The sequence below is a fragment of the Varanus komodoensis genome, unplaced genomic scaffold, assembly GCF_004798865.1.
Source record: "Varanus komodoensis strain SLA01 unplaced genomic scaffold, ASM479886v1 scaffold115, whole genome shotgun sequence".
NCBI classification, from domain to species: Eukaryota; Metazoa; Chordata; class Lepidosauria; order Squamata; family Varanidae; genus Varanus; species Varanus komodoensis.
The window spans coordinates 41,558-64,416 of NW_025335330.1; the positions used below are offsets into that span (position 1 = coordinate 41,558).

Sequence of the window (22,859 nt, forward strand, 5' to 3'; positions counted from 1 at the left end):
GCAGCGCAGCCACACACACGCCGTGGCCTCTCCCAGGGGAACGCCCCCCCCCCATTTCTCCCACGTTCTTCTCCTTTCAAGTCCTCCTCCAGAGCAGCTTTTTTTCTGTCTAACTGAATGAGGATGGCAAAAAGTAACCGGAAGGAGGTTTCATGGCAGCACACGCTGCTTCCCACAAGCAAAGCCGCTGGGTGGGGAGGTGGGCGCCTCGGCACCCCGCCACCAGAGCGCTCCAGCTGTGGGGCAGTGCAGGAGCCAATCCTGATGGGTCTCTGTCTCTGACAGACACACATTTCTCAAGCCAAGCTGCGCTAAGGGCCGTCCTTAAACCATGTTTCCGGGGTGGCCTGCGATGTTTCAGGAGCTTCCCTGCCATCCACCAGCGAGTCGAGCGATCGTGGGTGACGCGCGGCGGCTTGCAAGGCCAGGAGCAGCACCGGGGATGCGTGGGGGCTGCGAAGGAGGAATGGGCTCGGCGCCCCCCTGCCCGCGATCAGCCATCCCGGCAGCCACGGAGAGCCCATCCCGGGGGGCCGGCGGAGCGGGGCCCGTCCCGGCCCTCCAGGCCACGAGCAGCGAGGGCCAGCGGGGCGGCTCTGCCAGGGGCTTGGCCGCGCTCTGTGGCTCGGGCCAAGGCTCCCGCGGGGGGTGCCCAGCCGGACGCTGCGCTCGCGTAAGGTGGGCCTCCGGAGCAGGCTGCCCCCTCATCTGCGCCCTCCACATGCGGACCCCCGCCCAAACAGATCCCGGAGAGGGCAGCGATATAAAAACAAAGACGATCGGTATGTTGAAGCAGACACCACCAAGACAGGGCTGGCCAGTCCAGGAAGGCTTCTGGAAAGGGGCAGGATGGGGGGACGGCTCTGTTGGGGCCTGCCTGGCCACCCTGGAGTTCCCAAGAAAGGGGCTCTCCCCGGGGGCTCCGGCTGGGGCGAGGGAAGCGCCCGCCCGAGGACCTCAGCAGCCAGGCAGGCCGAAAAGGGATGCTGGCCCCACGGTCCTGAAGGCCCTCTGCATGAGCCCAGAGGCCTTCGAGCTGGCTAGTAGCCAATGGGCAGCCAGTACTCCCTCGACCAAGGAGCTGCCTGCTGGGCCGGGGCCACTGCCGTGGAGACCGGCGCTTCTCTCGCGTGGCCCGGCTGGCCCTGCCCAGGAACAGCTGCCGCCGGCCGAGCGGCCTTAAGCCCCCCATGCTGCCCCGAGGGTCCAGCGCCGGCAGCGGGCTGCCAAGCCCCCGGGCTGCACCCCGCACCCTTCCGGGCCGTGCAGCACCACCTGGCGCAGGCAGCGAGCCCCCTCCTCTCCCCGCCCGGCACGGGCCGCACTCGCTGGCCCCCATCCAGTCTGCCACCGAGCCTCGGTGCTGACCCGGGACACGCTGGGCTGCCATCAAAGCCGGGTCCCTCCGGAGGCGGACCCAGCCGCCTTGGAAGCGGCCTTGATGGCCGGCCTGAAGCGGGACCCGGGCACCCTGGCACAAGCCCCAGACCACCGCAGATCTTCTGTGGGAAACCACAAAGCAAAGCTTTGCCTTTGAACAAGTTCCGGTCATCCCAGCCTGCCGATTTTTTTATAGCCAGGATGAAAATGTGTAACACCCTTTTCGTATGCAGTTTCTTCACCCCCAAGTTAATGCTTTTTCTGCAAGCCGCTTTCTTAATATAATGCAGTGCCCAGTGTTATTTTCACTAATACGCACATTCCTGGATGCTGGTTTCCCTAATACAGGCATTTTTGTGCAACGTTTTCATCAGAGAAGACCACTGCAAGATCCAGAGGAACGCAGATTTCAAAGGATGACGGCTTGGTTCAAACGCTGGTTCTGAGCTGCACAATTTGTGCCTCACCAGCTGAATACAACCCAAGTGGACCGGATAGAAAACCGGGGGGCTCTTGTGTGTGGGGGTCATGGTGGGGGGAGCTCTTGTACTCCCGGGCAGTTCCCTGCATGGCTCGGGAGCTGCACTCAGTTGGGCAGGAGGGGGGGTCTGCCTGAGCTCGGAACCTCTGATTTTTTAAACATTTCAAGGACTGGAAACGTCCGAGAGGCTCCGTCCTGCCTACTCTCAGGGCGACAAGGCGATTAAAGCACAAGACGATTGCGGATTCTGGCAGGGGCTCTGAAAGGAAGCAACTCGTTGCCCCTCCGTGGTAAAACAAACGGAGAGCTTCTGTCTCCATCCGGCCACCCCTCCCTCGCTCCTGCCCGAAGCATCAGAAATTACGCGCGAGGCTTCGCCTTGCCTGTGGCTAGAAGTGGACTCTGTTCTGGGCAGAAGGCCTCTCCAGGCGCAGGGCCCATGGACAGCTGGGGGGTCCAGGCTGCAGCCGGCCGGACCCCACGGCCCGGCTGGCTGCCCCCTGCAGCCCCGCTCCTGCTGCTGCCACACGAAAGAGGACAGCCAGGCCGAGGACGGCGGCGCCCCGTGCCCAGGTCAGCCCCCCACCAGCGGAGACGCGCCAGGCCCCGGCCTGCCCGCTCGCTTCCAGGCGGCACGCGAAGGCGCGTCCCGCGAACGGCTGTGACTGCGCAGGCGCCTCGGCTCCTGGGCCGCACGGTGAGCGCGATGCCCGCGATGCGTCGCGAGAGGCATCCGCGGCCCTTGCGGTCAGCGGGTTTCCGGCCAGCTGCTCTTGGTGGGGCGCGTGTCCGTGTGGTCTGCCAGCCCGCCTGCTTTAAGCAGTGCTGATCTTCGCTGTCTGGCACTGCCTGTCCGTTCTCTCTCTCGGGGAAGCTGGCAGGATATGTGCTTCTGGAAGGCACAGAACTGGAAAAGGACAGAGCTGGCCGCTCTGGGCCCTCCGGGGTGTCCGGCTATCCCACGTGGGAAGCAGGACGCGCCTCCGAGTGCCATTTTTACTCAGTCGGAGCAGGGAGGGACAAATAAAACCAATAAACTAATTAGGTAACTAATTATGTAACTGGTAAGGCAGCCAAAGAATTAATGATAAGTGGAAGCTATTCTATGCACAAGTTACTTTATAATGGGGATAATAACAATAGAAAAATCTACATATAAATGGAGTGGAATCTTTGACAATACGGCCAGAGACTCGTGTTCATGCTAATGCTTTGCTGTTATGGCACGGAGAGTTATATACACGGGACGGAATTTCTGAAAATAGCGCAGGAGATTAACTTTTGTACTGATTCTTTGTTACTATAGGAAGTTAAGATGAACCATTTAAGTACATGATAATTGTGGCTGGAGTTACAATCGCCTTAAAGTGGTAAGCAAAGGGAAATTCAATTAGAGATGATTGGAAAAATAAAACCAGAGCGACCGAGGCCACTCGCGGCGTCCTCAGCCACGGATCTCCGCAGACGGCACAGGCAAATTACCCCCGTCATTACGTCCATTTCAGGACAGCTCATCGAGCCTTCCCACAAAAAGCACCGGGCCGAGGACAGCTTCCCTCCTCCACCCACTGGTCCCGGGGGGCTGGCTGGGATGCTGGAGTGGCTGGCCACACAGCGCATTTCCTGGATGGAGCGTCACTGGAACATGGGTCTCCCCACGCCGAACCTGGACGCCTGGACCAAGCCTTCCTAACTGAGGGCCCTCTGTGCACACCGAACTTAACTCTCATCACTTCCCGCCAGCAACCCAACAAATCCGGAGGGTGCCAGCGTGGGGAAGGCAGCTCTAACCCCTAGGCCGCACGGACCCTCCCAGCTAGCCAGTGATGTCCATTCTCGTGGTGAGCTAAATCACGGATTCCCGCTTGCCCTGGTCACGTCATGCCGGCCCCACAGCAACCTGGGCATGTTCCCCCCACTGCCAGGCCTGCTTCACCAGGCTGCGGCTGTGGGGGAGGCCAGCAGCCCCTGGAAAGGCATCCAGAATCCCTGCACAGATGGCAGGTGTTCTGGCTCCCGCCTGGGTGCTGGGCGCCTGATCGCCCGCCCCTCAGGGAAGGCGCCCGAGCCGGGGCTGAGCGCACGTCTTCTCGAACGGAGGCAATGTGAGCCGCTCGTGGCTCTCCTGGTGGTGTGGGAGGGGGCGTGGGCGGGATGACGCTAATTTGTCCGTCCCTGCAAAGCTTTTTAACGAACTTCAAAAATGTGGAGGGACGAAGAGGAAAGAAAGCTGCCAACACACCTTTGTAAGCAGTCCTGATGCTGGGGAGAGGTGTTAATTAAAATTATCGACGGAGCCAAGGCTGTTTCTCCAGGGTCCGCTCGAAAGCCGGACCTTTCCGCAGCCGCGTCGTTTGGCAGGGTCACATTTGGAATCTCCTCCTCAGTGACTTTATGACTGCACAGACACCGTGTGCCAGGACTGTGTTTTGCTACTGCTCTGTAGCTGAACAGGACGGAATTTTTGCTGCTCCGCTTTGAGAACTCTTATGAGAGCAGATTCTCCATCCTGACATTACAATCACCGAGGTCGGCCGGTGTACTCCATCGCTAAATGGGCCTATGAACTCTGATCTCCCTTCCCCAGCCGGATATGCTCCAGCCACTGTGCTAAGTCGCATGAAATTCCGCAGGTCACAACCAGCCCCCTCTGGCAGCCCCCCCCCCCGCTCCCCTTCCCATGGGCCGACCACGCTGCTCCTCCTGCCCTTACAGCACTCTGGCACCGTTTCCCTTTTGCCCTGCGCTGGGATCCATCCTCCCCTCCCGGACCAGTCAGCCTCTGCCTCAAGACACAGCACGAATCCTCTCCCCGGGAAGCTCTGGGCAGGGAGGAGCCGCTGCCGCCTGGGTCGGAGCCGTGGCTTCTCAAGTGCACACGCAGCCGGGGCACCCACGCTCCGCCATCAATAATGCATCCTGCACGGAGCCCCAGCCCCCTAAAAGGGAAAAGCCCCACTTTCTCGGGGGGGGGAGCGGGGCGGGCGCAGCTCGCTTCTCCATCTTCCTGTCTTGTCCTGTTTCCATCAGCAGCCTGACTTCAGCACTCCGGAAAGCTTTTAAAATGATTGCGGAGTGTCGGGGCAGAGCCAGAGAGAGGCGGCTGGAGGGGCCTGGCTTCGTGGAAGCGAGCGCCGGGAAAGCCTCGCCACATCCCTGGAGCACCGCAGCTTTGAGATGCGGAGCAGTGCCAGCATTCCCGAAGGAAGCCCGGCGGGAAGGACCGAGGAGGAGCTGCTCTCCTCCTCACTAACGACAAAGGTGACCTACATCCAGCCAGTACACAAACAGGCGGCTCAGGGAACGGCTGGCAAGCGGCCGGCCAGCACGAAACCCTTGCTTTCTCCTTGCACGGTGGTGCCGACAATCTCGGTATGTGGCAAACGACCATCCGATCCGCTTGCCAAAGGGGCCGCCTCTGTTCCCATGCCACCAGCCCCGTCTCTCCACGCTTCCAAAGCCATCTGTCTGATTGAACACGTTCCAGGGGGGCCCTGCGGCGATCAGAACGGCAATGAGGCTCGCGTGCCCTACGGACTGGTGCGGTGATGCGGCAAAAGCTCTTGCGGATCGCAGCCCACTATGAATAATGCAGCGGGTACAGCGGGCGCCACAGAAGCGTCTTTCCAGTGAATGGATCGATCTTTAAGGGCTGCAGGAGACTTTGCTAACCGAACTTCTCACACTTCTGAGCGCGCTATTTCAGAGGAGAGGAAAGGACTCACAGGGAAAGCCTTCCGGCTCAGACATCAGTGGCACAGCTTTTATTTTTACGTTCGATTGCCGAGTCAGTGTTTGCAGAAGCTGTGCCACCACGGCAGACAACTCCTCCTCTCGCATGCCTGCCGGAATATAGGGCAGGCCCTGAACTGCACGAGAAGAGCCACGGCTGGCACACTGCAGAGCCCCGTGCCCTCGCCACACACACTCACTGCGGCAATTAACATTCTGGGGAAGATTTATTTCCTGCCAGAGAAGAGGGGAAAGGAACTGTGCAATGATTTCATCTGACTCTCACCCCTCTTGCAACTCCCCCCACCCACTCAAAATCTGCCTAATTTGGGAAATGGATCGAGGAGGCAGAGCGGGAGCAGAAAAGACGTGCAGAGGGAGGGAGCGTTTCTCCAAAGAGACATATCAGGGCTGGGCTGAGCCGCACCTGATGCTCCCTCCTTTCATTCCAAGCCAAAGCCCTGGCGCATGGCTGGCGAGGGTCCCCCCAGCCCGGATGGGACCCTCCTCGTCCCCACAGACTCCGTGTGTTGCTGAGCGCAGGCAGGGAGCGCTCTCCCACCCAGGGGAGGGAGGCCGCAGGCGGCGGGGGGCTGCAGTGCTCCCACCGCAGCGGTGGGCCCTGAGGACTCTGGGCATCGAGGCAAAGGCCGCATGGGCTGGATATGCCCCATCCCGGCTCGGGCACGCGGGCAACTCCGTATTCCTAACCCAGGCAGAGAGAACGGATTGGACGCCTGACCCCAGTGCGGCACACGCCCTCCAGCCAGATGCCCAGGGCAGGTGTCCTCCGGCGTGCGACACTCCCTTCCAGAAAGGTCACTCTCAAAGAGTCCCAGTCCAGAGGGAAGCAAATTCGGATCCCTCAATGCAATCCAGAAATTGCCGTGTGTGCATACAGCTGTTTTCATCCCCCAACCCCAAAATGCTGCCAGTAGGAATGCCACGTTTAGCCTGAAACACCAAAACCATGCGCCCTTGGCTTCCACGAAGGGCATGGACGGGAGCAGTGGAAGAAAGCAGGCGGAATTCTGGAACAGCGGCACGCAGATTCGGCTGTAAGAATGAGTGAAGTAGGCTCTCCCCACCCCCGCCCCCCGTCCTCTCTCTCATTTGAATGCATTCCAGGGATGTTCTGTCTCATTACTGGGACGCATTGCACAGGGGGCCTTCCCTTATCAGGTTCTCGCTTATCTGCAGACTGAGATAAATGTGGGACTCTGCAAAATTCGAGAGCAGAGCAAGGAGTTATGGATCCTTCTGACATTTCAGCAGGAGAAGCAGTAGGGACGGCGATACTCGTCTGGCCATCCGACTGCTGAATGCCAAGGGGCTCGACATGGCAGGCACCGTGGAGGAAACAAGGATGCCTTTTTCTGGTGCTGGCAGCCGCTACCCTTCCTCCTCGGCTGGACCAGGGAGACGAACGAGGCACAGCCGGAACGAGACGACCTAAGATGCCGGGACTGCAGGTCTGAGCGTCGACAGCGTCCCGAGTGGAAAGCCACGGAGGCTCCTCCGGCGACGCTCGCGAGGGCTGCGGGGCGCTCGGCAGCCCTTCCCGGGTCCAGCCCTGGGCACGGCAGTCCAAGGCGACCGACAGCCGGCCTGCGCTGAGCGGGGATGGGCGAGGAGTGGCACTCCGGCGCTCCGCACGGTCCCTTGATGCTCGTTTCACTTGCTTTGCATTCCTGGGAGCAGCCGTCACTCGTGTTAAGAGCTGGGGGAGAGGCACATTCCACAAAGGGCCCATTTCTCTCAGTTGCAACAGACAGACTTCTCCAAAATGAATATTTTCCTGATACAAAAGATTTACCTTCCCCACAAGCAAAAGCGTGAACCTGTGGGTGGGGGAATTTGTAGGTGTGGCAACGCACACGTATGTGCAAACATGCATTCTGGAAGTGGGTGCATATGTTTGAATGCAAAAGCGCGTTCCTGGCATGGATGCCTTCCCTGAAGAACCGCTCGGGTTGGCGCAGGTGGGGGCTGCACCATTTATGAGCGGAAACCATCTGTGTCCTCCCAGGACCGGACCGCCCACAGCGCTGGTGAGAGGCCCGAGGCCCAGTGCTGCGGGAAGGCATGCGGGATTGGGCGCACCTGAGCCTGGACAAGGGACAACGGAGAGGGGTTCTGAGAGCCGCCTGCAAGCGCCGGGGCCGCCCGCGGTGGACAGGCCACGTCTGTTCTGGCTTCCTCCAGAGGCCCCGTTCTCGCTCTCGAGGCAACCATGTGACGGGGACGGGTGTGGAAGTAGATGTCCTGAGCCGGAGGGGGCTGGACAAGATGACCCCTGGGACCCCTCCGCTTTCGTGATTCTATGCACGGGGCCGAGAGAAGAAAGCTACAGATGCTTCCTGCCCACCGTATCTTGCTGGCTCCCTGCCAAGAGCAGGACTCCACAACGATCTGCTTGGACACAGCCGCACCGCTGCCGTGTGGCTGCGTCTTTCCACTACACCTAGAGATCCCGGATTGGTTCCGCAATTCCAAAGCCTCAAGGAACTGTGGGGGGAGCAGCACAGCTCCCTGCCCAGGGATCCGGCTCAAGGCCAGCGCTTCCACTCACGGAGCTAAGCGGCCCCTTCGGCCAGCCCACCACCCGGCCGAGGAACACCGAGCCGGACCCGGAGGGCTGCGTGCCCTGCGCGTCAGAGGGCAGCCCCACAAAAGACGGCGGAGCTGCGTGCATTTTGACAGGGGAGGAGAGGCGCAGCGGCCACCCGAGCCCCTCACAAGCTCGCCTGCTCTCGCCTGCTGCCCTGCCCGTCCCCGCCTGCCCCATTTCTCTACTCGCATTAAGGAATCACTGACACTGAAACCAAAGGTGAAGCAGTGACACAATGCAGTGCAGGTGATCACTGAATATCGTGCATTTTACTGCATGCAGACAAAGGCGTGTTTCCTGGAGGCACCGAAACCCCAGAGGCCAGCACAGGAAAGGGGAGAAAGCTCCCAAAGGGGCTGCTATGGCCCTAAACGCCCCACTCTGAGCCATCGGGGCCGGCCCTCCAGCCCCCCGGGCACCACCCAGGGGCATCCCGGCATCCCCCCAAGCCCCCTGGACCCGAGTAACTCTCCCCAAACCTGCACACCCAACGGAAAGAGAACTCTCCCCCTCCAATCTCCACGCCTTCCCGCGCCCGTCCTGGGGCGCTCTGGGCAAGCTTCCCGGCTCAGCCTGGCCGCACCCGGCCTGCGTTCCCCCACTGCCTCCAGGGTCCCTTCCCCGGAGGGGCTCGGAGCCACCCCTGCTTCTTTTAACACCGATTTAAGACCCTGCACAGATGCAGCCACCCCACCCCACCCCCCAACCCCAACCTTCACAACAAACCTCAGTTTATCTTCCTGGCTTTCCTGGGCCAGTTATCGTGTTGTCTGAACCCCGGCGCAGAGTTCCAGGAATGGCGAGCTACTGCTGAGTCCAAGGAACAGGCCGAGAGGGCCGAGCCGGAAGCCCTTCCTAGGTACACGCCGCCGCAGAGCGAACTAAAAAGCCGCAGGGCCGGCTGGGAAAGGCCCGGCCCGAAGATGAATCTTCCCCGGAGCAGAACTCACAGCAAAGCTTATCTGGCAGATCTTACGAACTGGGTGGGGGCATCGTAGGAGGGAGGGGCTGCCGAAGAGATGCTGGTCCCAGGCCATGCCGAGGGGGGGGGGGGCTGCAGGTCCGATTCACGCTGTTCTGACCAGCGGCCTCCCTGCCTGGGGCCTGAGTGGCATTCCCGTGCGGCCACTGCGAGCACTGGGCGCTGCGGTGCGGAACATCTGGCGGGCGCCGCGTTGGGAGGGGCTGCTGCATGGCGGCTGACCCAGGGTTGCTTGCCGGCCGCAGTGGGGGCTGCCCAGAGTCGCTCCTCATCTGCTCCTGACACATGCAACCCCCCCCCCCCCGATGCCCAGGAGCGCCCCGGCTTGCGAGGAATGGAGACCCGGGCGCCCTGCTCCACCTCGAATGTGGGGAGAGGAGGCGAGCAAGGACGTCTGACGCGGCCGGGAGAGGGGGAGCCTTCGCCAAGCCACAGCTGGCCCCCCCCATAGCTGCCGGTGATCAGGCAGGCTGGTGGAGCCGAATGAAGAGGCTGAGCTGACCGGAGAGGGAAGCTGTCCCAGCGACACGCCTGGCCATGAGCATCCTTCTGAGCTCTTACACACACACACACACACACACCCGGGGGGGGCCCCCCCCCCCCCGTGCCTTTATTAGCAACAAGCTCTGGAGTGCATCGCACAGCTGCATCCTGCAACCTGCTCCACACACACCAGCCCGTCGGAGGGGGGGGGCTTTAATACTGCAGCTCGTGCGCTTCGCTTTTCAAACCACTTCCACTAAATAATTTAATTACACTTTGCCTACTCAAATGGAATTTGGGGCTGAAGATAGGCAGCTGGGGACGGCACGCCAGCAGAAAAGAGGTTCTGATTAAAAGCACAGAAACGACGGACGGGGGCCTGGCTTCCCGGAAATGCCCCTGGGTGTTTCCAGAGGGTTTTTTTAGCGCTCAGAAGGGTCCTCTATTTCTCTCGCAGCTTAACCAGCGACGCAAGACACAAAGGGAGAAGCGCCACGGCCCTCGACTCTTCAGCCCTGCTCAGGGACTCGGCTGGGGGCGAAGGGGATCGTCGTGGGAGGGGCGGGAGCCCCGGATCCAAGCCCTGCCCTGGGAGAGGTGGCTGCCTGCTGGTGGGGCAGGGCGGGGGGGCCCTGGCAGGCGCTCAGGGGAGCTGCAGCCGGCTGTGAGGACGTGCCTGGCCGGAGCTCTGGGTGCAGCCGCCCCCCGCCACCCCCAGGCCCCCGCGTGAAGCAGCCCTTGAAGCACGGCCGGGGGAGCAGGAGCGGGCCCCGGCACCCAGGGCCAGGCTGCGGCTTGGCGGAGTGAACACTCACACAGCCGAAGGTGCTGGGACCACGGTGCACCAGGGCTCCTCATGCTGGGAAAAAGGTGGGCAGGGCAGAGCTGGGCAGGGCCAGAGCGAGGGGAGGGGGGGCACGGAATGCGAGACCCGTGCCCGAAGAGGGCACCGCGCAAGGTGGGCCGGGGGAGCGCAGGGGGCACAGCGCAGTGATGCCCACCAGCTCAGACAGCTTCAGTGAGGGCTAGGCATGTCCCTGCAAGTGGACGCAGCCGTTGGTGGCCACCAGCCCCGACGGCGCGACACCCCTCCGAGAGCGGCAAGGGGCGCCACCGTGCACCAGCTGCCAGGAGCTGCCCCCCCTTCCTGCCCGCGGGGTCCTGCGGGGGGCTGGCTGGTTGCTCTGTGAAGGGACCCCGCGTGACCCAGGAGTCTCTTCCGAGGTCCCTGCTCCAGGCACTTCCAGGAGAGACTCCCGCCAGAAGGACTGGGGAGCCCCTGCGAGGTGGAGCCGCTGTCCGACTGGCTGGGGCCACTTCTGGCCACCTCACTCCCGCAGGTCCCCGGGCAGGTGGCCCGGGGTGGGGGGAGTGGGCAGCCGACGCGTGGGCAGCAGGGGGGCAGTGTGGCAGCTGCTGAGGGGCAGGGCCTGCCCTGCATTCCCAGCGCGTCTCAAGAGTGACCCTTCTCGAGGGAGCCTGTTTTGAGAGACTGAAACTGCAGCCATACAAGATGATATAACCCAGAGACTCTCTCAGGCAAGCGGCTCAATCCAAAGCCGATCCGGAATTGCTCTGCTCTGAACGGCCCCCGAAACGGGTGACTGCAGAAGGGGCAGAAGCACGTGCGGGGCCAAACTGCCCAGGGGGGGCACAGTGGCTGACTGTCCTCGCTGACCCCCCAAACTCAGGGTCCTTGTCAGTGTGCAGCGAGGGCATCCGGGCATGCGCTGCAGCCGCTCTGCCAAGATCCCCCAGCCCCCTTTCCCCACGCAAACCTGCCCCCAGCAGCACCCCCCCCGCCTCCCACAGCTGTGCCTCGGCTCGTTTCTGCCCCCTGCAAAATACCGGCAATCCCCAAACTGGCACCCCTAGAAACGTGAGGAGGAAAGCGGGGAGCACAGGGGCTTTGAGACAGTTGCAAAGCAGGCAGAAGGAGCACTGGCAGCAGCGATCGGAAGGCAGAGCTAACCAGGCCTCTGAGCACGTGAAAAGAGTCGCCTGCACAGGGGAAGAGAGGAAGCGCCCCATGTCAATCAGCTGGGGGTGGGGCATGGCCCGGAAGATGGTCCGCAAGAGAAGTTCGCCCACCCGGACAAGAGGTGCCAAGTGCCGTGCCTTGCAACAAGGCAGGGGCCGTGTGGGGGGAAGCTTTCCGGGAACAGGCCAAGTTAAGCCGGAACAACAGCCGAGGGGGCGGGTCACATCTGGGTTGAATTGCGAGTCGCTGCTCCATTGTTGCGGTTACAACACACATCACGGTTTAATTACAAGTGGGTAGCCATGAAAAACCCAGAGTTCGCGAACCACAGGCTCTCCTCCTGGTTATGCTTGAACCGCAGAGCAAGGCGTGCGGACAAGCCAAGGTTCAGCGACACCCACGCTCTGGTTTGGCATTACGTGTGAACCAGGCCACCGAAGCCCAAGGAGCGCCAAAGGCACACTGCGAACACAACTGGACTTGGCGGGAAAAGGAAGGGCGCCCCCTGCCCTGGGGGGCCAAGCGGCACACCCCCTCCCCATCCACCCTGACCCCCCTTCCTTTTTCCACAACTTCCGCTTGCCAGAGATGTTCAGGCTTCGCATGGAACGCACCGATCCAATGCCGGGTGCCTGTAGGAGCATCTAGTATTTAAATGTTCCCCAAGGTAAAGACAAAAATACCCCGCCCCCGAATATCCCTGTAGGTAGAAAGCCAGCATATGGGGGAGGAAGGGTGCAGTCACCCCCTTCCCAGCATCCTCCCCCCGCCCCCTCCAGCCAGGGGGGGCAGCCCAGCATCCTTCACCTCGGGCGCGCAAGGGCCAGTCTCAGCCGGGGGCTCTGAGGGCAGGGAGGTGGGAGGGCCAGCGGCCACGCACAGCAATGGCCCTGCACGTGCCTCTTCCCATGACGAGCCCCATTCGAGGACGCCGGTGTCGCTGCTGCATCTTTCGCACCCTTCACCCACCCCGAAGGACAGCACGAAAGGGCCGTAAACCAAGCGAGCTGCTTCCACGGGAACAGAAACGAGCCCCGAGCGCCGCCCGCTGCCGTGCGACCCTGCGCGTGCCTACTCGGAAGCAAGCTGCGCTGCCTTCAACGGGACCTGGCCCGCCGGGCGTCCAGCGATGTAAACAAGCGGGACTCTCCCAGGCACGCGCCGCGCTCGGGAGGCAGAGTGGGCCAGTGCGCACCTTAATAACAGCTTTAATCAGGCAGCAATCAAGTGAAGCGTGAACACATTACGAGCGAGCGGATGGCCCTGGTTAATAAATCAGCAAGAATCAATTATTTATTTTAAACGAGTCCCTGATGAATAACCTCCCTGTGGCCTTTCATGCCACTTTTAAAAAGCAATTGGGCTGGAATTAGTCAAATTGACAGGTTTTATTAGGCTTTTTACTGTAATTTTCCCCCTAGAATCGCCCTGCACCCCGAGCGCGTCCCTCGCCTCACCTTCCTCCCGATGCGGCGAGTGATTGACGCGGGTTAATCGTGAGGCGCTGCCGGGCCATTGGACTCTCCATCGGGCTCATGGCGCATGAGACCACCCCGTGGCCGGCCGATCGCGGGCCGCAGATTCAATTCCGCTCGATGTATGTGCGAGGCATCCTGCCCCCCCCCCCGAAACCTGTGCGGGCTCCAAAGGGAACCGGCCTGTTGCACGGAATCCATGCGGTGACAGCGGAGGGCGATTTGCCAAGCGGCTTCGCCCCCCGCCCTGCACCGCGTCCTGAGCGAGCTAGCCGCCCTCCGAGGGGCCCGGCTCCTGCGGCAGCATGGAGGGGCGGCTCGGCAGGCACCCATCCTGCGCCGAACTCCTCCGGATTACAGGCAATCTATATGCTAATTCAGGGCGGCGCCACCGCATGCAGACGAGGGCCAGGCCGCAGCGCACCAGTCCTTGCAGTACCAGCTGCTCTGGGGGCGAGCGAACCCCAGGCCAGGCCGATCCATCGATCGGAGATGCCAGGGACACTTGGCCGAAGAACCCTTGGCTGGGAGGGTTTTCAGGCGTTATCTGGAGGTGGAGAAGCAGGTCGCGGGACTGGCGTCCTCTCAGTCCGTACCACGCCGATCGAGCCCGCCACTGCACGATGTCCCTTCGCTGCCCCGGAGCCAGCAGGAGGGAGGCGGGCGGGAGGACGACTCCCTGCCTTCCACCAGCCGGACTCAGGCCAGACAGGTGCGCGTGGCCCACGCGGGTGCTGCCACCCACACGCCACGCCACGCCACGCCCCCAATTCCAGAGCAGCTCTCTGCCGCAATCCCGCATCCACGGTCTCCGGACCCACCGGCATCCCTTTCGAAGGCACCCGGAGCGCGAGGCCGCCTTTCAGAGCAGCATTCGCCCCACCGCAAGGAGCAGCGCTCCGACATCCCCCACATGAATCCCCACGAAGAACGGCCAACCCCCACCCCCGCAAAGCTGGCCGGCCCGGCCCACCGAGAGCGGAGGGAACTTACGGAGCTGTAGAGGTACCCCTCGGCGTTCATGGCCACGTACAGGCCTGCCTTCACACCCTGGATGGCCACCACGCGCAGGCCCACTGGGATCAGGTTGAAGAGGGCTGCAGGAGAGACGGGGGGGGGGAGGGAGTGAGTCCGCGTGCAGGAAGCAGGGCAGAGCCACCCAGCTTAGCCCCGGCTCTCCCGCCCTCGTCTGCCCGGGCCCTGCCCGCCTCCCCAGCCAGCACAGCCAGAGGACACCCTGCAGGGAAGGGCCACCCGGCACACTCCAGCCCATGAACATGAGAAGCGCCTTCCCACGCAGCAGGCTGCTGGCCTGGCGGCCACCCAGGCGCAGGAACAGGGGCGGCGGCAGCCCCTGGCAGGCAGAGGCACGCGGCCAACCCCTCCGGGCAGAGTGCAGCCATGGGGACCGGCCAGCCCACCACGCACTGGCCAGCCTCCCCTCGTGGCCAGAAGGCCTCCTGGGCCAGCGACTTCCTCAGGCCCCCGCGCTGGGCGCCGAGGCCCGTGCTCTCGCCTGCCTCGCACCTCCCAGCCTGCGGCCTCACGGGGTGGCCCCTTCGGGTGCCAATGCAGCGAGAGGAGCGCCTCGTGTCTGTGTCCCCCACACGGGGCATCGTCCCGTGCCCCCCTGCCATGTCGTGTGAGAACACGGGAAAAGCCCTGTGGGGCACCCCGAGGCCCACCCGGTCCAGCCCTCCGGGCACACGGTGGCCAAGCAGCTGCCCAGGATCCCTCCCGTGGGAGGGGCACAAGACCTCCTCCTGCCCGAGCCCCTCGGCAACGGGTGCATGCGGGCTGGCCGCCTCCAGCGGAGGAGGCCGCAGGTAGCCCACACGGCCAGTAGCCACGGGCGGCCTCCTCCCCCATGCAGCCGCCCAGCCCCTTTCCAAAGCCGCCCGGATTAGCAGCCTCCCGCGGTTCCCATGGCAGCGGATTCCAGTTCGGCCACGGAGAGTGGCCTCCTCGGCTCTGCCCTGGGCCTCCCGCCTCGCCTGCCTCCCTTCTTCCAGGCTGTTGGGCGCTCGCCTTGCAGCCCCGGCCCGTGTGGGCTGCCCCTCCAGCACCTTCTCAGCCCTTGCGTGCCTCCTGTCACGTGTGGGGCCCAGCTCAGGGCTCCACATCCGAAGCGAGGCCGAGGCATCCGTCTGAGCAGGGCACGGGTGCCGTGGGCCGCGTGTGTGGGGCTGGCCCAGCCTTCTCTGCAGCAGCCGCAGGACGGGCCGACCCCGAGGTCAGCAGGGCGCCAGCATCAGATTCGCGCAACCCATCAAACCCCGGGGAACTAATAAGGCTGCTGGGTTTCACGTTTGTTAATTAATTGGAGTGCATAAAATGAAAATTAAGTTTTAGTAAGATTAAAACGTGCCTGCCAATCAACTCTATGCCTTGGAACTCGTGAGCCCTGATAGAAGCCCTGCCTCCTACTGAGTAAATCCAGGTGAAATCCAGACAGCAGACCTCTCCTTCCTCAGTTCTTTATTTGCAAAAAGGGACACCATGCTTCTCCCCCCCACAAAAAAACCCCAAGTTGTGCAAAATAGCTAATGAGCCCTAAACACAAACACAAAAACATAACATTATATCATTAAAACTAAATTGCCAGACTAAAAGCCCTGCTGTGAGAAAAGAACATGAAAAAGCTGCAACTATCAATACATGAGTTAAATTAAGCCACTGCAGCAGCAAAGCCCATCCAAAAGGAACCGGTTCTGGACCCAACGAGCACTGGGGCGCGCCCCCTCCCAGGGCAGGGGCTTCCACAGCCAGGGAGGCGGCCCTGTGCTCGGGGGGCCATGGCTGGAGGGCCCCGGCAGCCGGACCCCACAGCTGGGAGGGAGACCCCCGGGGGGAGCGGCGCTTTGGGCAGCTGGGTGCTCCGGGGCCGGGAGCCATGCACAGCCTCCCCCACGCCCCAAATCTGCCAGTCCGCTTTGAGCCCTGCCAGGCGGGAGCCCTCGCCACATCGCATGGAAGCCCATCGCTCGGCGCTGCGCTGGGTGAGGGGCTCCCTCCGTGGGTCTGCCCCGAATCTCCCACAGATCGGCCTCAGCCGTTGGGCTCGCATGTTAGGGGGGAGGGAGAAACCGGCTCCTTCCCCACTTTCTCCACCCCACGTGCCATCTTGTTTGGCATGGACATCTTGCTGCTTACTGGCCCTTTTCCAGGGGCTGACAGCTGCCCCCCGCCCCCCCGGAGGGGCCTGCCCGTATCCGTTGCCCATTTCTGCACTCTTTCCAGTGAACCGGGGTTTGGAAACGCTGCCCTGTGAGGAGACACTGAGAGAACTGGGCAGGTTCGGCCTTGAGAAGAGAAGGCTGAGCGGGGACTTCATCTCCCTCTATGAATCCCTCAAAGGCTGTCCCAAAGAGGGAGGCCGAGTTCCGTTCCAGTGCTGGGCCCGGTGCTCTTCAACATCTTTATTAATGATTTTGATGAGGAAGAGCAAGGAAAGAGAATCAGATTTGCAGATGATGCAAAACTGGGTGGAATAGCAAACACCCTAAAAGACACAATGAAGATCCAGGGCGATCTTGATACACTTGAACACTGGGCTGAAAGCAACAGCATGAGAGTCTGTAGGGACAAGTGCCAAGTCCTCCACCAGGGAAAGAGAAACCAGACGCATCGATAGATGGAGAATATGTGGCTCAGCAGAACCGAAAAAGGAAAAGACCTTGGAGTGATTGTGGACAATAGGCTAAACATGAGCTAACAATGCAATGCAGCTGCCAAAAGGGTAAATGCTATTCTGGGATGTGTTAACAGAAGTATTACTTCCAAATCATGAGAAGTAGTAGTTCCCCTACACTCCGCACTAGTCAGACCTCACCTGGAATACCGTGTCCAGTTCTGGGCACCAAGATTTAAGAAAGGTGCAGAAAAATCGGAAAGGGACCAGAGGAGGGCAACAGAAATGACCCAGGGTTTGGAACACTGCCCCATGAGGAGAGACTGGGAGAACTGGGCATGTCCAGTCTTGAGAAGAGGAGGCTGAGGGGGGACATGATATCTCTCTAGCAGTCCCTCAAATGCTGTCACAGAGAGGAAGGCCAAGATCTCTTCTCGCTGATGCCAGAGTGCAGGACACGGAAGAATCAAGTTGAGCTGTGACAGCCCAGATTCAGGCTGGGCATCAGGAAGAGCTTCCTCACGGTCAGAGCAACACGGCAGTGGAACCGGCTGCCTGGGGAGGTGGGGGGCTCTCCCTCACTGAAGGCATTCAGAAGGAAACTGGGCAGCCACCTGGGTGGGATGGTGTCACATTGTGTCCTGCAATGGCAGGGGTTGAACTGGATGGCCTTCATGGCTCCTCCCAACTCTACTGAGCTATGATTCTGTGACAATATCTGTTTTGTCACATGGCCTCCACGGGGGGTCGTTGAGGCCCCATCGGTGTGGGTGTTCAAGGATAGGCTGCACATGCACATGGTGGGCATGTCGTGAGCAGAGCCGGCTGGAGCTGGGGGTCAGGCTAGATGACCCTGGAGACCCCTTCTGACTCGCGCTGTTTATGTTTCTGCATTTACAGCTGCCGTGACCAGAACTGGCTCGCTCAAGCTGGCTGGCCCGTGCCAACACCACGTCCCCCCGGCCACTGAGCCAGAATGGCTGCGAACACGGCACCAGGCCACGTGCGAGCGGCTCCACCTGCTGCCGCCGCCCCTGGGCTTGCCCTGTGCTCAAGCGAGAGGGGCTGCCAGAGCCTGCCCCACAGAGCCTCCGGTTTGGGGCCAAGTCCACCAGGGCCCAGGAAGCAGCTGGTGAGGCGGTTCCGGCCCACAGAGCTGCCAACCGAGCGCGTCCCGCACCGGCACCGGCACCGAGGAGGGAGAATTCACTAAAATGGCCAGAGAAACCGCCCTCTGCTGGGCCTCCCTGGAGGAAGGGCTGCTTGGGCACCTGAGCAATTCGAAAGGGGGGGGGGGTCCAGTGCAGATCCCCAGCACGTGCCTTTAAGGACCGCTCCAGAAGCAGCGCTGGGAGTTGGGCCAGAGGCGCTAATCGAATTCCGGGTTCTGCAAAGAGGGCCGTGCTCCCGGCCCGGCCCTCGTGCCGCACCAGCATGCCCAGAGCTTGGCAATTAGCAGGTCTATTTATAAGCGCTTTTGACTGAAAAAAAAATTGAGCACATCACTGCAGATAATGAAGGCAAATGGCTGCCATCCGTCACTCCCGCCACCCATCCGTCTTGTGACAAAGGGCTGCCTCAAAGAGTTGCAGGGGGCAGTCCACTTTCAGGGCTGCCTGCTGCAGCCCCCAGCCCCAGCCCCAGCCCCTCGCCTGCGAGTCAGGGCCCGTTCAGCAGCAAGCCCGAGGCGTGTGCCCGGGGCCAGCACAGCGAAATGCATTTGCCCCAGAGCACGGCCTTACGGCCCCTGCCCCCTCAGCTGCCCCAGCCGCTCGCGGAAGACAGCGGGGCGGACGGACACTCGTTTCCACAAGCCCGGTGGAAGCTGCTTCCCACGTCCCACTGAGCACTTTCCAGCACAGCGCTTGATGCCACCGAGTGCGCAGCGCACCACAGAGCCCCAAAAGGCCACAGCGCCGAAAGGGATCGAATCGGTGCCTCCAGAGTGCTCCAGGGGCTGCTTCTCACACGCACGGCAGCCTGGGCGGGGGCCAAGGCGGCCCCAAACCCCGAGCAGCCCAGGCCTGGCCGCAGCTCTCGCGAGCAACACGGGGAGCTCCCGGCGGCTACTGGCCACGGGGGCTCCAGCTTCGCCACAGTGTCAGAAGAACCCTGCGGCGGTATGCCGTTTGCTGGGGAACATGGGCAGCACTTCAGTGGAAGTGCGGACTTCCTAACAGCAGCTGGCTGGCCGCTGTGGGAAGAGGAGGCTGGGCGGGGGGGAGGGCAGCTCTTCCGACCCTCCCACCATAAACGGTGTTCTCCCCTTTCGGGAGGAGCCGCTCCATGGGGCAACCTCCCCAGTGTGCTCTGGGGGGGTGAGCAAGCGGAGGCGAGCATTTCCCTGGAGGTGGGCTTGGAAGGCCGACTGCGAGGGGCTCCTGTGCAGGAGCCTTCTGGGATCAGCGCTGGGGACGCAGCCAGGCGCGAGGGCTCCAGGTGCCTCACTCGGAGGCCGCCTGTGCACACCCGCTCTTGTGCGCCGGCCGCCAGGGCAGCCTCCTTCCTGTGCTGCCTCTGTTCTCATCTCTGGGGCAGCTGAGCAGAAGCCTTGGGCACGGCACAGGAGGGCGGCCAGCGCCCCCAAGCAGGTCCCAGGCGGGCCAAGAAGCAGCGAGCTGGAGCAGGCGCCTCGGGGACGCCCGAGAGGCTGGGAAGGGGGCCGGGGCTCCCCTTCCCCGCCCCGCCCTGCCCCACCCCACAGGCTGCCTTCCATAGCCCCCCGCAGCCTCTCTCTGGTGCAAGCCAAGAGGCGGGGGCAGGTGGGCAGGGAGAGAGGGGCATGGGTGCAGCTCCGTCCCCGGCCCGGGAGCACCGCCCACAGAGCTCTCCACCTCACTCTCCTTCACTGGGAGCGCCTGCAGGGGTGGCGCGAGGCAGCTCCTGCCCGCAGGGGCCACGCAGGGGCCTCTCCGCCCACTCCCCCTCCAGCCAGGCCCCCGACCAGGAGGGGGCTCCCTCAACACTTTCCCCAGGGGTCGGGGCGCTGCCTCTAAGCAGGGCAGGGGGCACAAGGTCTGGGCAGCTGGTCAGGTCGCGCAACACCAATCCGGCCCGGCTGGCACCGGCTGCCGATCGGCTTCCACGCCCGGCTCAGGGTGCTGGTTTCGACCTGCAGGGCCCCGCATGGCTTGGCTGGGCCGCGGGGCCTGTGGGGACGCCTCTCCCAGCCGCAGAGCTCGAGCTCCGGGGCTGCCTTTGGCTGCCACCGGCAAGAGATTTGGCTGGGGACAGTGAAGAGGCAGACCTGCTCAGTGTGGGGGGGGGGAGTTATGGGACAAGCTCCCATGGAGGCCCCCAGTGCCAACTCTACGTCCTTCTGGGGCCACAGAAACAGAGCAAGGCGGAAGCGGGCTCCCGGGCCATCTAGCCTGACCCCTGGCTCCAGCCGGCTCGGCTCTTGACATGCCTGCCATGGCCCATCCCGCCATGTGGTACAGCCCTCCGTCCCCTGCAGCTGCCACTGACCTGGACGCGGCGCTCCTCCAGCCGCTTCCGGCACGGCAGGTGCCTCTGGGGATGCGGGAGAGGCCTTCTCCGCAGCAGTCCCGCCCGGGGCCGCTCGCCCCCCTGCCCCCCCCCCCGGGTAAGGCTGCCCTCCGGTTCAAGGCATTGGCACGCTCCAAACAGCACGTGGGGATGGCTTGGCAGGCCGAGCTTTATGAACGTGGCTTAGCTATTTGAGTGCAAGCCGCGTTTTTAGAATCTCTGTAGTGAAATGTTTATGTTTGATTGTCGTCTGCATTTTATCTTGTACTTTCTGGATGCTGTAAACCACCCGGGGAGCTGCAGCTCCTGCGTGGAAACGGAAGAAGCATCTTCTTCCTTGTCGTGATGATGCTCGTAAATAGTACCAAGAACGATGGGAAGAAACCCGCGGGATCGAAGGGGCAGCCACTAATCCAGCAGCCTATTGCCCTTGCCCCCCCCGCCCCCTCCCCCTGCGGCCTGCAGCAGCCAACACACGTGCAGCTCTGCTCCCGGCCAGGAGGGGGCAGCACGGGGCCACCTGGAGCGCCCGCCACAGGCACCGGCCCACGAAGGAATCCTGCCCCCCCCCCCCCCGGAAGGCCCCAGAAGCCAGCGGGCCGCAGCGGGGCGCCCAGAGACGGGCCGTGGCTGGATGTGCCTTCCTTGTGCTAACCCGAGAGCCACCGTGGTCGGACCCTGCTCTGCAAAATGCCGCCTGGACACCGCCAACCTGGAGCCTCATGAGGAAAAATCTCATGAGCCTCCCCAGAGCAGACGCATTAAAAGATGCACACAGTAGATAATTAGTTTCAAAAACTAATTAAATATTAGCAGCCCCCCTTATTTAAATACTAGAAACCTGGCGCCACACCGGATGTGCCGGAAGGGCTCCCGCCCCACTGGGCCCTCCGCGTCTGCTTAGTGTGGGTCGGCCCGCAGCCACGTCCCCTGCCACTCGCAGCCCCCGAAGGGCGCCCCACGGCTCCCCATCTCCCCCTGCGTTTCCTTCAGTCACCCTTGGCACAGAGGGGGCAAGATGGCCCGGCCCCCAGGGCGGCCCTTCAGGTCCCCAGGCCTGGCCGCGGAGGGAATTTCCCGGGCACAGGGCACACGCCGCATCAGCCAGCCCCACGGCCGGGGGGGGGGGGGGGGGCAAAGCGGGGCTGCGCCACTGCCGCTTTTCCCGGGGCTTCCATCATCGCCTCCCGGCAGCCTCGGCCAGCACAGGCACCAAGAGGGATGATGGGCGCTGTGCACCTGGAGGGCCGAGGTTGGCCGACCCTGCAAGGGACTCGACAGCCAGAGAGCAGGCGAAACGGCGGGCAAGCAGGACGGGGGGGCTGGAGGGACAGGCCGCCAGGCGAACACCCCGGGTCACGACCCAGTCGCCCGGCGGCAGGGCCGGAGCGGATGGGAGGAGCTGACCCGCCGCACGGAGGCAGAGCCAGGCTGGGCTCTAGGGCAGAAACGCCGGCCCCGCGTCCTCTGCCTCCAGCAGAGGTGGGCAGCCTGCGGCCCCGGGTGCAACACCCCCAGCCCCTGCCAGCAGAGCCGCTGCCGAGGGCCCACAGGGCCGCTGGCCAAAGCAAGGGAGGCGGTGCAGGCCAGGAGGCCCCAGGAAGGGGCGGGCGGGGGCCGGGAGGGGCCTGCTCTGTGGATGGGGTCCCAGCGTGATCCGGCTGCACCTCTGGCGGAGGGCTGTGGGAAGCTGTCCAAGGCCTGTGGGGGGCACGGCTGCAGGCTCAGGGGCACGTGGGGGAAGCGGAGATGAGGGGGCTGGCAGCCGAGGAGCACCCGAAACGGCTCCCTCCCGGCTGCAGACCACTGCCCACGGTGTGCAGGAGCCAGGCGGGAGGGGGGCCCCAAGCTTGCCCCGGAGCACGAGGGCCGAGTGGCCGCGCCAAGGGGAGGCGATGTCCGCCTGCCTCGGCAGGGGTGCAGAAGGTGGACGGCGTGCTTCCGCGGTCCTCACACTCGCACCGGCCTGTCCAGGCGTCCTTCTGGGTCTCGACCTGAGCTGTACCGGCACCCGATCTCCAGCACGGAGGCGGATCCAGGATTGCCCAGCCAGGTGAAGCAAGCCACCGGGGATCCTGAGCCCACGATCCTGACTCACGGTTCAACCCCCAGGGATTGCGGGGAACAGAAGGTGCCACCCACTTTCTCCGCTGGCTTGACCAGAACCCACCTGGCGGGCCCGCAGAGCAGCCCTCACAGCCCGGCCCAAGACCGCTCCAGAGCCTCGGGTGGAGAGCCCTCCCCCGCGTGGCTCTGCCCACGAAGTGCTTCTAGCCCGGGCCCCTCCTCAGGGGGTTCCCGTGGGGAGACACGGAGCCAAGCGGACGGGAAAGCACCTTCCGGGAGGGGCAGCACCGTGTGCCCACCCCTAGCAAGATTCCAGGGCCACGGTCGCCGTTTCTGTTTCTGGGTCTGCTTTCTTGAAACTGATCGTGATAGGGATAACGGTGAATAACAGCGCCAAGGGGCAGGGCGGCCCTCTCTGGACGCCACCTACGCTGCCTCGACCGCATCCACGCAAGTGACGAGGGTCTGGCCACGGACGTGGCGGCGTGTCTGCGATCCCCGGCCGGGAGCCGGCTGCCGGGGCGCAGGCACGGGGCACAGGGGCAGG

General features: G+C 63.1%; 1 protein-coding gene across 2 annotated transcripts in view; it reads right to left on the bottom strand.

Annotated features, from left to right (window-relative positions):
- The window catches only part of FGF12 (fibroblast growth factor 12), a 96,822-nt gene that overhangs the window by 17,900 nt on the left and 56,063 nt on the right, over positions 1-22,859 (bottom strand). For both annotated transcript variants that reach the window (XM_044421122.1, XM_044421121.1), the window contains exon 3: positions 14,119-14,222. In XM_044421122.1, the coding sequence (XP_044277057.1) occupies positions 14,119-14,222 (104 nt within the window). The remainder of the gene's footprint in view (positions 1-14,118; positions 14,223-22,859) is intronic.